The 12,525-nt window shown below is 48.4% G+C and overlaps 2 protein-coding genes across 2 annotated transcripts; one reads left to right on the forward strand and one right to left on the reverse strand.

Moving 5' to 3' along the window:
* Nucleotides 1-4,558: 4,558 nt before the first annotated feature.
* Nucleotides 4,559-5,680, forward strand: UCRPA7_7107 (putative lysosomal protective protein; the record flags this gene model as incomplete). The annotated part of the gene is made up of 2 exons (XM_007919642.1): nucleotides 4,559-4,687; nucleotides 5,039-5,680. The coding sequence occupies 2 exons, from the start codon at nucleotides 4,559-4,561 to the stop codon at nucleotides 5,678-5,680; spliced, it is 771 nt and encodes a 256-aa protein (XP_007917833.1).
* A 3,850-nt stretch (nucleotides 5,681-9,530) lies between these two features.
* Nucleotides 9,531-11,161, reverse strand: UCRPA7_7108 (putative gut esterase 1 protein; the record flags this gene model as incomplete). Its single annotated transcript, XM_007919644.1, has 3 exons — nucleotides 9,531-9,631; nucleotides 9,686-10,645; nucleotides 10,699-11,161. The coding sequence occupies 3 exons, from the start codon at nucleotides 11,159-11,161 to the stop codon at nucleotides 9,531-9,533; spliced, it is 1,524 nt and encodes a 507-aa protein (XP_007917835.1).
* Nucleotides 11,162-12,525: the final 1,364 nt, after the last annotated feature.

Here is a 12,525-nt window from a genome sequence, read left to right on the forward strand (position 1 = left end):
CCGACGGATATTAGGTCGCCAGGAACTTGTGTGCAGAGTACTGCCATTGCCAGCCTACCACAGTTTCGGCACCTCTTAAATATTTCACGAGATCATAGCACAAATTAATTTTCCAGGAATCATATTCATCGATACGATAGGCAAAGGCTTGTTCCACGAATTCTCGGTGTGACAGTGATTTCAGCCGTGATTTTCCGTACTCTCTAGTTCTACAAGCTAAGAACTTAAGAGCTATTAGCAGCTGTTCTTCATTTTTGGTGGACTTCAGGTGTTCTAAGGCCTTAGAAAGGTGTGAATAATGACGAGAGAACCACCATGCGTTCTTTAATAAAAACTCTTGTGTTTGTCTAGCAAGTTTGCAGCCATGCTAATAGTAGTCTATGGAAAGACTCGTCACGTGTAAAACAATATCGTCGTCGCCGCAATTATGTACTTCACACATAATGCCAGACTTGATTTTGAATATTCCGTTTGTCGAGATGACGAAGTCTTCCTTCTCCGTGTCAAGTTTCACAGACAATTTGGCACCTGCTGCAATAGAGCAAATACGTGTCTTGCTAGATTCAACATCAAAGCGGAAGGACAGACCTGTCTTTACTGTGAGGAGGCGAAAAGACACGCCAGTATGAATTTGAACAGTATCGCCACCAGAGAGATAGGTCTTGGAATATGCGATATCTATAGATTGGTTAGTTAAATCAGTCATGTTGATGATGATGACTCTGCTCACTGTCGGGCTCATCCCCGGCTGCTTCTTGTACTCGGCCCGGTGCCGTTTCCCAAGCAAGCTCCCTCGCCGTCTCAGCTCTGGCTCGCTCACCATTGATTGGTTCCACGTCACTGCTGCTCAACCTTCTTCTTTTTCGAGAAGGCCTGTCGAGACTGGGGGGAATGACCTTGACTGCCTTTGTTAATTCATCAGGTTGGATGGGTCGCACCCTGTAGCCATTTCCGCTTGCATTGTTCCGAACGAGACCCAGATGTGCTGCCTTATTAACAGAGTGGGCTCCTCGAAGCTTTGGTTTCTGCATATTCTTGGGCGCAACCGAACTTTCACCTTGCTTCACGTATCCTGGAATGCGTGGCTCTTCTATGGAGTCATTTCCTCTAAGTTCTCCTTTGCTGACGACAAAAGGACAGAGAGAGCTTCCCTTGTCAGGGAATGGTGTCTTATAGCAGGCTACATGCGTTAAAGTCCCGTCTTCGTTATCGTTAAATAGCTCTCCACGATGTCTCCTCTACCTTAAATTAGCATGTTTTTTTCATGAGATATGTGTGGTAACGTACGACAAAATGACAACCTAATTCGGTTCGTCCTTTGAACACATATCTACAATTACGAACCGGACATATCCATGGGAGATTCGGAATCGTATAGTCAAGATCATAGCCTTCAGGGATAATTGCGCCGCTGGTGCTGACAAGGTTTCCATTGGGAGCTAAATGTGCTGTTAGTAATTGCCAGCTTATGAGGAAGCGCCAAATGCTCACCTAGTAGCATCTTGTAAGACCGTTGTTCGCTTGCCATTTCTTTCACGTGCACCTCAGACGGTTCATATATCGGCCGCGGTGCATTTCGTCGCATTTCAGGGGTCCAATCTGCGAAACTAAAATTGTGAGATGTTTCGTCAGGACTTGAGGGTAAGGTTGGAAGCCAGCTCGACATAACCATTTCGTTTTTCTTTGTTCCCTTTGAAGGCGTAACCGTAAACGGACTAGGTACACTCGCCACTGCAGCCTTTGTGATGGTTTTGTGCGAGCAGTAGGTCTGGCACTGGTGGTAGAGACAGTTGGCGCAGCCGGTAATTGCATTTCTCGCATTTTCGGCCGCCGCTTTTGAGATCAGAGTGCAGCCCTTAAACGGCCCACGCCCTTGCGCACATCTTGTGCAAGGTGACGAGGCCACCTCTCCGGTAAGGTATACAATCATCGCGGATACGTCTTTGTCTAAACTGTCAAGGAAGGGGTTCGTATCGGTCCATATAGTATTCCACACTAAATCTCGTACGCGTGGCAGTCCAATGAGTTCGGGGACCCAGCTCAATTTTGGAGGTTGTCCTTTATGTTTGACCAAAAATGGCAGTACGTATCTCCACATCGCATCTGGGTCACCCTGAGGACTGCTTGGTGCTTCGTGCGACTTGTCTCGATTGCTGAACACGCCGTATATGGCATTTGCCGAGTGATCCAGCAGCTTGCGCCGTGATGGAAGCTGAGGGAGTGGTACGTGAGTGGTTTGGTGTCGATGCCAGTTGGAAAGTGTTGGCTCAACCATTGGTGGCTCATTAGGGTCGAGCGCTTTTCGAGAGACCACAATCGGCAAGCTTCGTAATCTCTCTCCGTTGGCAGCTTCCTCAGTTCCTACAACCGAGAGTGTCCCATCCCCATTATCGTTGAGAAACTCGCCGTAATGTTTGTTCTGTCATAGAGTGAGTATCACTTCGTTGCATACATGATCCAGACTCAACTGACGTTCATGTGGCCGCTGATTGCATGTCTGTTGTGAAATATTCTTCTGCACGATCGAATGGGACAAATCCAAGGATAGTTTGGATCAGTCCATTTCTTATAACCTTCCGGGAAGATTCCGCCTTTTTTAGTCAAGCCTGGCAAGGTAGTACAAGTCAGTCAAATCAGTAGAAGCGGAGCGGATGTGAGATATTGCAGCCACCTTCGAATGAGTTGTAGGGGCGATCTGGTGTGGCCATCCGGAGAGCAGGTGGGCCCGTTGACGTTCTGTATTTGTCCTCCCGGGTTCTTTTAGCCTTTTGTTTGGCTATCCACTCCTTTCTAGGAATCATAGAAATTTCTATCAACTCCTCAAGTATGGAATCTCGTTTCATTGTTAGGCGTTGTGTAGAATCGCCTGAATCTTCGGAGCTTTCGGCATCTTGTCGTGCTCCTTGGTTATCGTGCGAGATTTCAGACTCATCGGTGACGGTGCCATCCTCACTTCTGTCATTGGTCATGTTTTCTCCAGCCGGAACTCTGAAGAACTTGGGAGTTGCTCTCCCTCCTGAGGATTCACTTTCTCCATCTGCATCCATCTCAGTCCCTGCGATGACTGGCATCAGATACCTTAGTACGATAACAAAACTTTCAAAACAAGGATAATATTTACTCTTAGTCATGAACAATGGTTTGTCCTTCCGTGGCTGTTTCATCTCGTTCTCATCCATCATCCGAGGGCCTTGACTGTTAGGAGAGAAACTTTGGTAGTTGTTCACTTCAAATACAGCGCGGCTTTGAAGTGGCTCTGCAGAAGCTTGCTCTTGTGCCATTGTAGATGCCCCGGATTGTCTGATACAAAACTCAGAAAGGTAAAGCGAGATCTCCACTGGTCCTCTTCGACAAGGACAGTCACTTCTGGGCGGGATCAGCACCCAAAAGATGCCCTTCCAGAGTTCAACTGAGTAGCTAGATACTTCAGTACTGAACAAGCTTAGTATGTTTGCATCAAAAAGATGTTGCGATGCATGTGAGCGCGCCAGTGTTATCGTCACTATGAAGATTCCATTTAAGAAAGATAGGCGTGTGATTTGAGAGTGAGATGGGAGAGTCTCCGCGTTTCAGGTGCCTTTCTACGCTGTCTGAGACTCGATTCCGTGAGGCAATTGCCTATTACAGACAGCTTGGCGGATATTGGCCGAAGACGTATCAGCAATTGCAGCTGCTTCAAGTGAGATGAATCGGGAGACACGTGATCTGTCCAGCATGGTGCATAACCATACCATGTCAGAATGCGGTCGTCACTGAAAGCGGCCACGGAAATTCCCTCTAGGTTGAGAAAAGGCAAGAGCCGGATGTGACGAGATGAGGTCTTTGACAGGTTGACAGGTCGCGTACCTCTTGTCGAAGGATAAGACTGCTCAATCAAATAATCTAATGAAAATCTACCGAACACCCCAGTACAGGAATTGTAGGCTCATCTAATGAAAGCAGACTCATGATAATCGAAATGCGGAATACTGATCCGCTCACGGTGGCTCTCATGACGAGCGATAGTTGATGAGAGTGCAAGTCTTGCAAGGTTGATATCGCGAACGTGTAACGAGGTCCGTGCGCACGCGCGACGCCCGATCTTTTCCACAGGCTCAGTATTCCTACATCTTCCAGCTCCGTGTAATACGGCCATGGGCACACGAAACGGTGATTTTTTACGACTGGTAATAGTATTGGACAGAGCATATGCCAATTGAGCCAATAGCCAGCACAACATAGTTTTTCAAGATATCCCTTTAGACGAACCAACATCTACCCTCTGCGTGCGCGATTGGCTGTGCCGCAGGCGCGGTACTGCTCGGCCCGTGCCTAACGAGCTCTCTGAGATAGGAAGGTGGCGGACTGTTGCAGAGCTCCAACAATGCGCACGTAACTTCGTAATCAGGGTGAGACTCCTTCAGAGGCTCTCCATGCCGAACTCCGACTCATTAGGCATCAGCTCGGTTTCTTTCTCCATCGCAGACATCAATTCTAACTTCAAATATCATCATCTTGGGATGCGTATTTCCTCCCTCTTCAATTGCAATTTCTACAATAGTACCCGGCATTGATTGCGATGCTGCGCAAACAATTCTTGTTCGCCAGCCTCTCGGGCATTGCGCTAGCGCAGTTCCCACCGGAACCAAAGGGCATTACGGTGCTGAGGTCCAAGTTCCACGAGAACGTCACCATATCATACAAAGAGGTACGCAGCCGGCGAACAACCCAGCCGCGCTAGATCAAGCTTTGCTCAGTAGTCACAACTAGCCTGGACTCTGCGAAACAACTCCGGGAGTCAAGTCCTATGCTGGATATGTACACCTGCCCCCCGGAACGCTGAACGACGGAAAAGGTGGCGAAACTCAAGACTACCCCATCAACACGTAAGCACGCCGATAAACATCACACATGATCCCCTGTATATGGATTGACAGCATAGCTTCTTTTGGTTTTTCGAGGCCAGAAAGGCGCCAGAAAATGCGCCATTGTCAATTTGGGTAGCTTATCAACTCCACTGTCACAATGCCGTGATCATGAGTACTAATCACTTCGTCAGCTCAATGGCGGCCCTGGCGGCTCCTCGCTAATGGGCGCGTTTGAGGAGCTTGGGCCGTGTTATGTCACATCTGACTCCAAAGACACATATCTCAACCCATGGAGCTGGAATAACGAGGTGAACATGCTGTTCCTAGACCAGCCCAACCAGGTCGGCTTCTCCTATGATGTTCCCACCAATGGAACTTTTCAAGCGGCCAGCGACAGTGACGGGGGTGACAGCGAAGCCGGCGGGTTTTTCCACGCTGTCCCAACCAATTTTACGGAAGACAACCCGCCTATCGCCAACCTGACGTCTTACCCGGGGACTTTTGCCAGCCAGAAACTATCATCGACGCAGAATAGCACTGCGAGTGCGGCGCACGCGCTATGGCACTTCGCACAAACATGGTTTTTCGAGTTCCCTCACTATAAGCCTGAAGACAATGGCATTAGTCTGTGGGCTGAGAGCTATGGTGGGCATTACGGCCCGGGCATATTCAAATTCTTCCAGCAGCAGAACGATAAGATTCGTGACGGGACTTCAAAAGAGAAGGATGCGCATTACCTGCATCTTAATGCTCTGGGTATTGTGAATGGATTAATAGATGTTGTTGAGCAGGGCCAGGCGTATCTGGACTTCGCATACAATAATGTAAGTTAGACTGTCATTATGGCCGGTCGGAAAGAACTGTCGCCTGCGCTAAGATGCAGCCTCTCAATCGTCATGAAAACGGCAAGAGCAACATCACTCTCAATATTCTCCAGCTAACAGGTGATATTCATGTTAGACCTATGGCATTCAAGGCCTCAACGAGACAGAATACAACGAACTCACAGAGAAGTGGCTTGAGACCGGCGGTTGTAAAGACTTACTGTTAGGTTGCCAAGCCGCACTAAAGGAACAAGAAAATGGGAATTACACTGGGAACTTGACCGAGGCGTGTGGCGGTGCTGAAGAATGTGTGATGTTGGGAGCCAACACCTACGCAGGGCGCGCAGGCACATATGACATCGCACATCCTTATGCAGACCCGTACCCACCGCCGTATATGTGTGAGTTCTCAACTCGCTTTTCTCCGACCTAACATCACTAATTCAGATTTAGTTGGTTATTTCACCCAAGAACACGTCCTTGAAGCCATAGGTGTCCCTGTGAACTTTTCATTCCATTCGAACGCCGTTGCCACGAGCTTTTTCGTCAATCACGACATTGTTCGAGGTGGGTTCATTGACGCGATAGCTTATTTGCTCGACTCGGGCGTCAAGGTACATATGATGTATGGTGACCGAGATTACATTTGCAACTGGATGGGTGGGGAGGCAGCCAGTCTCGCCGTCCCCTATAGCCGCAAGGATGAATTTGCTGGGGCGGGCTATGCACCTTTGATCACTCCTGACGGAATAAGTGGCATGACAAGACAGGTCGGAAATTTCAGCTTTACGAGAGTGTTTCAAGCTGGCCACGAGGTTCCGGCATATCAGCCTGCCGCTGCTTACGAGATATTCATGAGATCGACCTTTCATAGAGATATCGCCACTGGTTTCATCCCTGTCACGGATGATCTTGTTACCGTGGGACCGAATGATACAAAACATATCACGAACGTGCCGCCAGAGCCACCGAAGGAGAAATGCTACATTTTGAAGCCGATGAGTTGCGCGCAACATACATGGACGAAGTTACTAAAGGGTAATGTGACAGTGAAGGACTGGTATATCGTTGAAGAAGACGAAAGTTATAATATGGTGGACGATGAGAGCCAGGTTGTTTTGGGAGATCTCTGAGCTCATGATACTCAGCCAGGCGCAAAGAGGACGGTTTTCAAGCTGATGTATATCTAAGATTAAGGTTGGATTACTTGCGGATTATCACATTGGCGATGCACGTCTTGCACTAGTCTGTGATCCAGCGCGATTTCAACAATTTGGGTCTCTTCGATTCGAGTTATATCAGAATATAGAACCAAGTCTAACAAAGGAGGAAATTTTTATTATTCTATCCGCAATACATCATTATGCTACTGATTGAAAGTCTCCTGTTCGGACTCTGACGCCCGTTCGTCTCCGCATTCTTTCTAGCACCCGATTATCCAACTCCCTCATGCGTTTATCCGTTTCCTCCGGGTCTTCTTCTTCATTCTTGTTAGAACGTTTGTCATAGAACCACCATGTCCCGACCACTAATGCAGTGAGTGGTACCATTGCCACGAAGTAGACCCACAGTCGCTTGGATACGGGGCCATTCATGTCTGCAAATTGCCGAAGTTAGCTTATCAACAAGGAGTACATTTGATAAAATATCAGAAGCTCACCGGCGTCAAAGTTGAAAAAAGGCATGCTGAACATTGATGACAAAAATGTGCCTGGGAGGAAAACGGCTCCCAGCAGTGACAATGTTTTCATCGAGGTGCTGTCACGCTTGCTGGCATCCGCTAATCGATGTTGCTGTGCTGCAATTTCCGCGTTCAAACGTGACTCTCGTTGATCGAAGATATTGGATATCTGGCACTGGATTAGCTCCAATCCGCGAACACCATTGAACACCAGGTGCAGCAACATACCACCTCACGCTGTGCATTAAGTCGCTCCATCGTAACATGAGAATAACTCTCCAGCCCTTCAAGCTTCGCCTTGTAAAAGTCGAGTCGGCTTTGCAGAGTATCATGTAGGCTTCGGAGTTCGGGGACCTTGTTCTCCTGTGGTAATATGTTCCAGAACGCTGTCATTGCCTTTTCCAACCCTTCCACAACCTTACGCCAAGCTTCAGGTCGCTTACCCATGACTCTACATTGCCACTCCACCAGTTTACGGCTGACTGTATCAATATCAAAGTCCTTCTCTGAAACATATCCTGGTGCTTCCACAACTTGGTAGCGATCACTCAGAACGGACTCAAGGATGCGAACTCCCTCTCGGGCATCTCGCTGTATCATGTCGTTGTCAGCGGAAAGCTCGCGACCTAGAACGAGGATTGGTAGTAGAAATGGATGGCACGCTGGCCGTGCACAAGACTTTAATTGCTCCAGGACAACCTCGAGTTTGGCAGATTCGGTCCCTTTGACGTAACCTGACGTAACTCGTGTTTCAGTGCAATAGGACAAAATCAATTCGAAACCTCTGCCAGTTCCTTTCCATTGCACATCCGATTTGCGGAATACAGCTTCTAAAACTCATTAGAACCTATATCTAGCCATCAACCCTAGCAACACGGCAGTAACGTACGAATACACGGCTTCGCTGAGTGTGGGTCGAGCTGCCACCAGAAGAAGGGACCAACAACGCTCGAAGTCTCTATTGCGCGAAACGGAAGATGCATCTCGCGCACCAGCGACTCATAATGCTTCGAGCTGAGTGATAGCACCTGCGGTACGAAAGTGTTGGGCTTTAGAACCTTCGCCTGGAGCCTGCAATGGATAAGCGTTATACTTTAAAGCTCGGTTGCCCCTTCGATCCCGACTTACACTAGCCGAATGCCATCCTTGAAATCATTGCCTTTCTCTGGCTTTTTGAGAAACGTGCCCTAGTTATGCGTCAGTACGATGCGACTTTTGCATCTTACCTTCCTATGAGTTCGGGACGACGATAGAGGAACGAACTTTCCGAGTCAAGAAATTGTGAAAATCGTCATTGCTCAAGTGAAAATGCTCGGTTTCGCTAAGCTTCGGATCCTTAAATGTTTAAGACTGTTATCAGCGCGTGTTCTCGACGCCATTTTGAAGGTTGTCAAGAATCAGAGTGATGAGGATGAATGGCCCTACATATGGAGAATAGTTCAATAACTCCAAGTAACTTGTTGGTTCCGGTTCACTTCTACTGTTTCGCAGGTAATCTGAAAAGAGAAACTCGTCCATCTTCAACATCAAGCGGATTTATACTCACCACGAGATCAGTCGCGAGAGGCTGGCATCTCCTGAATGAATGGTGTTCGAGAAGGCTCTGGATTGCTATGAAATCTCGTCATTCGAGAGATGCTGCGTGACCATGAACTTGCATATTGAGAGTCGATTTGATTGGGTTGGCGTAAGCAGTTGCATGTGCTAGCCCGTTCGTTCTGTTGCCATTCTTATGTAATTGCTTGACATCAAAAAGTACACGCTAGCTTCACGGTTCTGCCTAATCAAATCTTCTCTTAAGAGCACACAAGTTGGCCGTGGTGCTTATTCTGTTAGTTGCTCAGTCAACTGATATGATAGAACTCTGTGAAGTCGTTGACAGTGACATGAGACAACCTCTCAAATAGCGGCGATGAAGCGGCAGATCAACAGATCGATGACCTCAGCAATCCCGATAACGTGGTCAAGGTATAACCCTCTCGTTGTATGTCATACTTGGCAGCATGAAAACAAAGAGTTAATGTCCTAAGACTTTCTTGGTGATCTCAGGTTGTTCGACGGATCAATAGCAGGTTATCATCGAATGAAAAAGTACGCGGATATCTGCGGAGAGCACATCTTTCAGAATGTATATATTGCTATGAAAGCCGATTAATTAAGTAGTATTTGGTCTGGTTATTACGCGGAAGAAGTCCCCAGAGCCCCCATTGTAATGGTCGAGCATGGCGAATCGTATTCGGAAGGCTTGACGAACTTCACCTCAGGCTCATTGTTCTCACCTAGCACGATCAAACTCTCAGTGTCGGGATCAAATGCGGGCCAACCAAGGTTACCCAAGCCTGAAACGGGATCATCACTGAAAGCGAACCACGCCTTCTGCATCTTCTCAGTTAAGATGCGTTGGTCCGGCTCTGTAGGCAAGCCACTAACATCGGCAGATGCGCCGAATATCATGTGTAGGTCCACGCCGTGATATGCACCGCTCGTAGGGTACAGACGGGTGTTGTTCCAGTCTGCCATATATCGCCAAGCATATGACGGCACACCATGGACACGGCGAGCTTCAGCTTGATAGGACACAGGACAGGTGAATGACTCGAGAAGGAAAGCCGTTACTTGGGCGTCTGTTGGTATGACACCGTTACCGTAAGCAGGAATGCGATAATAACCATCCTCGTTGTTGTTATGTCCGAGGAATATAGGGACTTTGGCGAAGCTGCCTGCGGCTGTCCGATTAACATAGTCCGAATATACGATCTCATCGTCGGGAATAGGGTAGAAAGCAGGAATTGAGCGAAGGACACTGGTGCTGGATGTTGGCTTCACACTGGCCGCAGCCGTTTTTATCGACTGCCAGTCGACCTGACGCATGCAAGCCATAACATCCGTAGCATTGGTGCAGTTGACAGCTGTGACGACAGTGTTCCAGTTCTTCTCCGGAACGTCTTCAGCATTGACCGGAAAGCTGAATGCGTTGCCTGAAGGAGCAATGATGCCATTGACAATGGGGTCTTGTTGGTAGGCATAAGTCCAATAGTCAACCGACACACCGCCAGAGGACTGGCCAGCAATGGTGATTTTGAAAGGGTTGCCGCCGAAGCGTGAGATGTTGTCGCGAACCCACTCGACTGCAGCACGTTGATCACGGAGGCCTAGGTTTTGTATTTGACCAGGAGCACCGGGGAAGCCGAAAATATTGAGGCGATAGTTGACTGTAACCACAACTACGTCTTGTGCAGCCGCAAAATATTTGCCATTGTAGAACGGGCTATCGGTATTGCCAATTGTAAAACCTAGTAGAGGTATCAGCCTGAAATTGGGGGATCGCATGGTGCATATCACTTACGTCCACCGTAGAAGAAAACTACAACTGGCTTTGCCGCTTTGTCGGAGCTGCTAGCCGCCTTGGACCAAATATTGAGCGTTAAGCAATCCTCACTCTGGGGAGTTGCTGCTCCAGATGCGAAGTAGGAAATGATGCGCTGTGCTTGCGGAGTAAAGCCGGGATAATCGACCTGCTTAGATGGCGACAGCGGGCAGTCGAATCCAAAACTTGCAGCTTCAGAAGGCTCCGTCGCAACAAATCTCTCAGGCGGCGCAAAACGCAAGTCGCCCACGGGAGGCTTCACATACGGAATGCCGAGGTATTCAACCACACAATTGGAATTGTTCGCGAGGTGGCCCGTTACCGGCCCATTGGATGTGTTCACCGTGAGGTATTTTGATGTGTCACAGCCAGTGCATGGAGAACCTACAGTCAAGGTGGCACCAAGCCCGGCGACAATCACCTGTGAGAACCAAGACCGCATGTCGATCAGCGGATGTGGCTGCTTCTGTGTCTGATCAACTGTCCCTTGACGAAATGGTCAAGGTCAAGAAAGTCTGCGTTAATGAAATTAGGCAATTGACATTATAAAGACGTAAAAGTAAACCCTGACCCGTGGCTGACCGAGACAGGGCTACCTACGGAGCTATCCTAATTTCATTAGGTTGATGCCTCGGATGGGATGGAGACGAGGGAACAAGATCTGATTACCACAGGGACCATGGATTTGTGGAGTAGTTGCTGGCGATCAAGACACAAACCTGGGGCCCACCAATCAGCTACATATTGCAAGTCTTTTAGGCGAGTCGGGGCCTGGCGAGGTGGAACAATTGACTAGAGATAATTCAGCACATCGGTGTTTTTGGTTTTTGTCGAAGTCCTCTCGAGGTCCTCTTGGCGGTTGAGGGATCGTCGGTTGATGGAGAAGAAGCTAGAGAAGAGTCTCCATAGGCTTGCGTAAGGAAGAGGGATCTCATAACGTTATGTGGTGTCGTCTTAACATTCCAGGTTCTAGTGACCTTGGCTGCTCCAGTTGTAGCAATAGCCCGAAATTTGATCAACGGCACAGCAGCCCATACAGAACGCCATTTCCAATTCACTTCGCATTTAGTGCTGGGCTAGGTTGGACATTGAGAGCCCGCCTAACAACCCCATCCTGGCATATTGCTGCACTAGCGCTTGCAGCAGACTAACTCAAGAGATGTTGCTGGGTGCCGCAACCATCGAGCCATGGCGCATGGAGTCGGAGGGATTCAATCACAAAGATTCTTGGGCAGCCCAGACTTTTGTTTCTGTGCATTACTCGATAGTACTCTGCGTATGCCGGATTTAGCACACAAGAGTTTACAGCGCTGCAGATCTACAAGATGAATTACCTTGCTGGGGCATTGTCTCACAGCTATCCCCACACCCACTTCTCGTACTTCTGCAGGCACTGCTCTTTATTCTGTGTTGGTGCTTGACAACACGTCTACACTAGGATCCCCTTTCCTGAAGTTCCGCTATCTGCAGGTCTCTAGCGGGATGGTCGCACCGATGTGGTGTCCCAAGAGGCAACAGCCAGTAGACAGCCCATATCCAAAAAGCTCAAATTTCCACACCCCCTACAAGGGGTGAATATTGTGTAGAAAAACTCGGTACATAATAACCACTACCACTCTCTGTAAGATATCGTCCCTCGTCCTTCTATCTTTCTTTGCTTTGATCTCTTGGCCCTTGCTCCCCGATGCGTCCGTGATCATGGGTAATAGAGGTATAGGCTTCCCCGCCGATGGGGCAGAAGACCAAGGTTGGAAACTTTATATTACATCCCTGGTCATGATCATCTTGGCTGGCCTATTCGTAATC

This window comes from Phaeoacremonium minimum, assembly GCF_000392275.1.
Source record: "Phaeoacremonium minimum UCRPA7 unplaced genomic scaffold PA7_03_scaffold_497, whole genome shotgun sequence".
In the NCBI taxonomy this organism is placed as follows: domain Eukaryota; kingdom Fungi; phylum Ascomycota; class Sordariomycetes; order Togniniales; family Togniniaceae; genus Phaeoacremonium; species Phaeoacremonium minimum.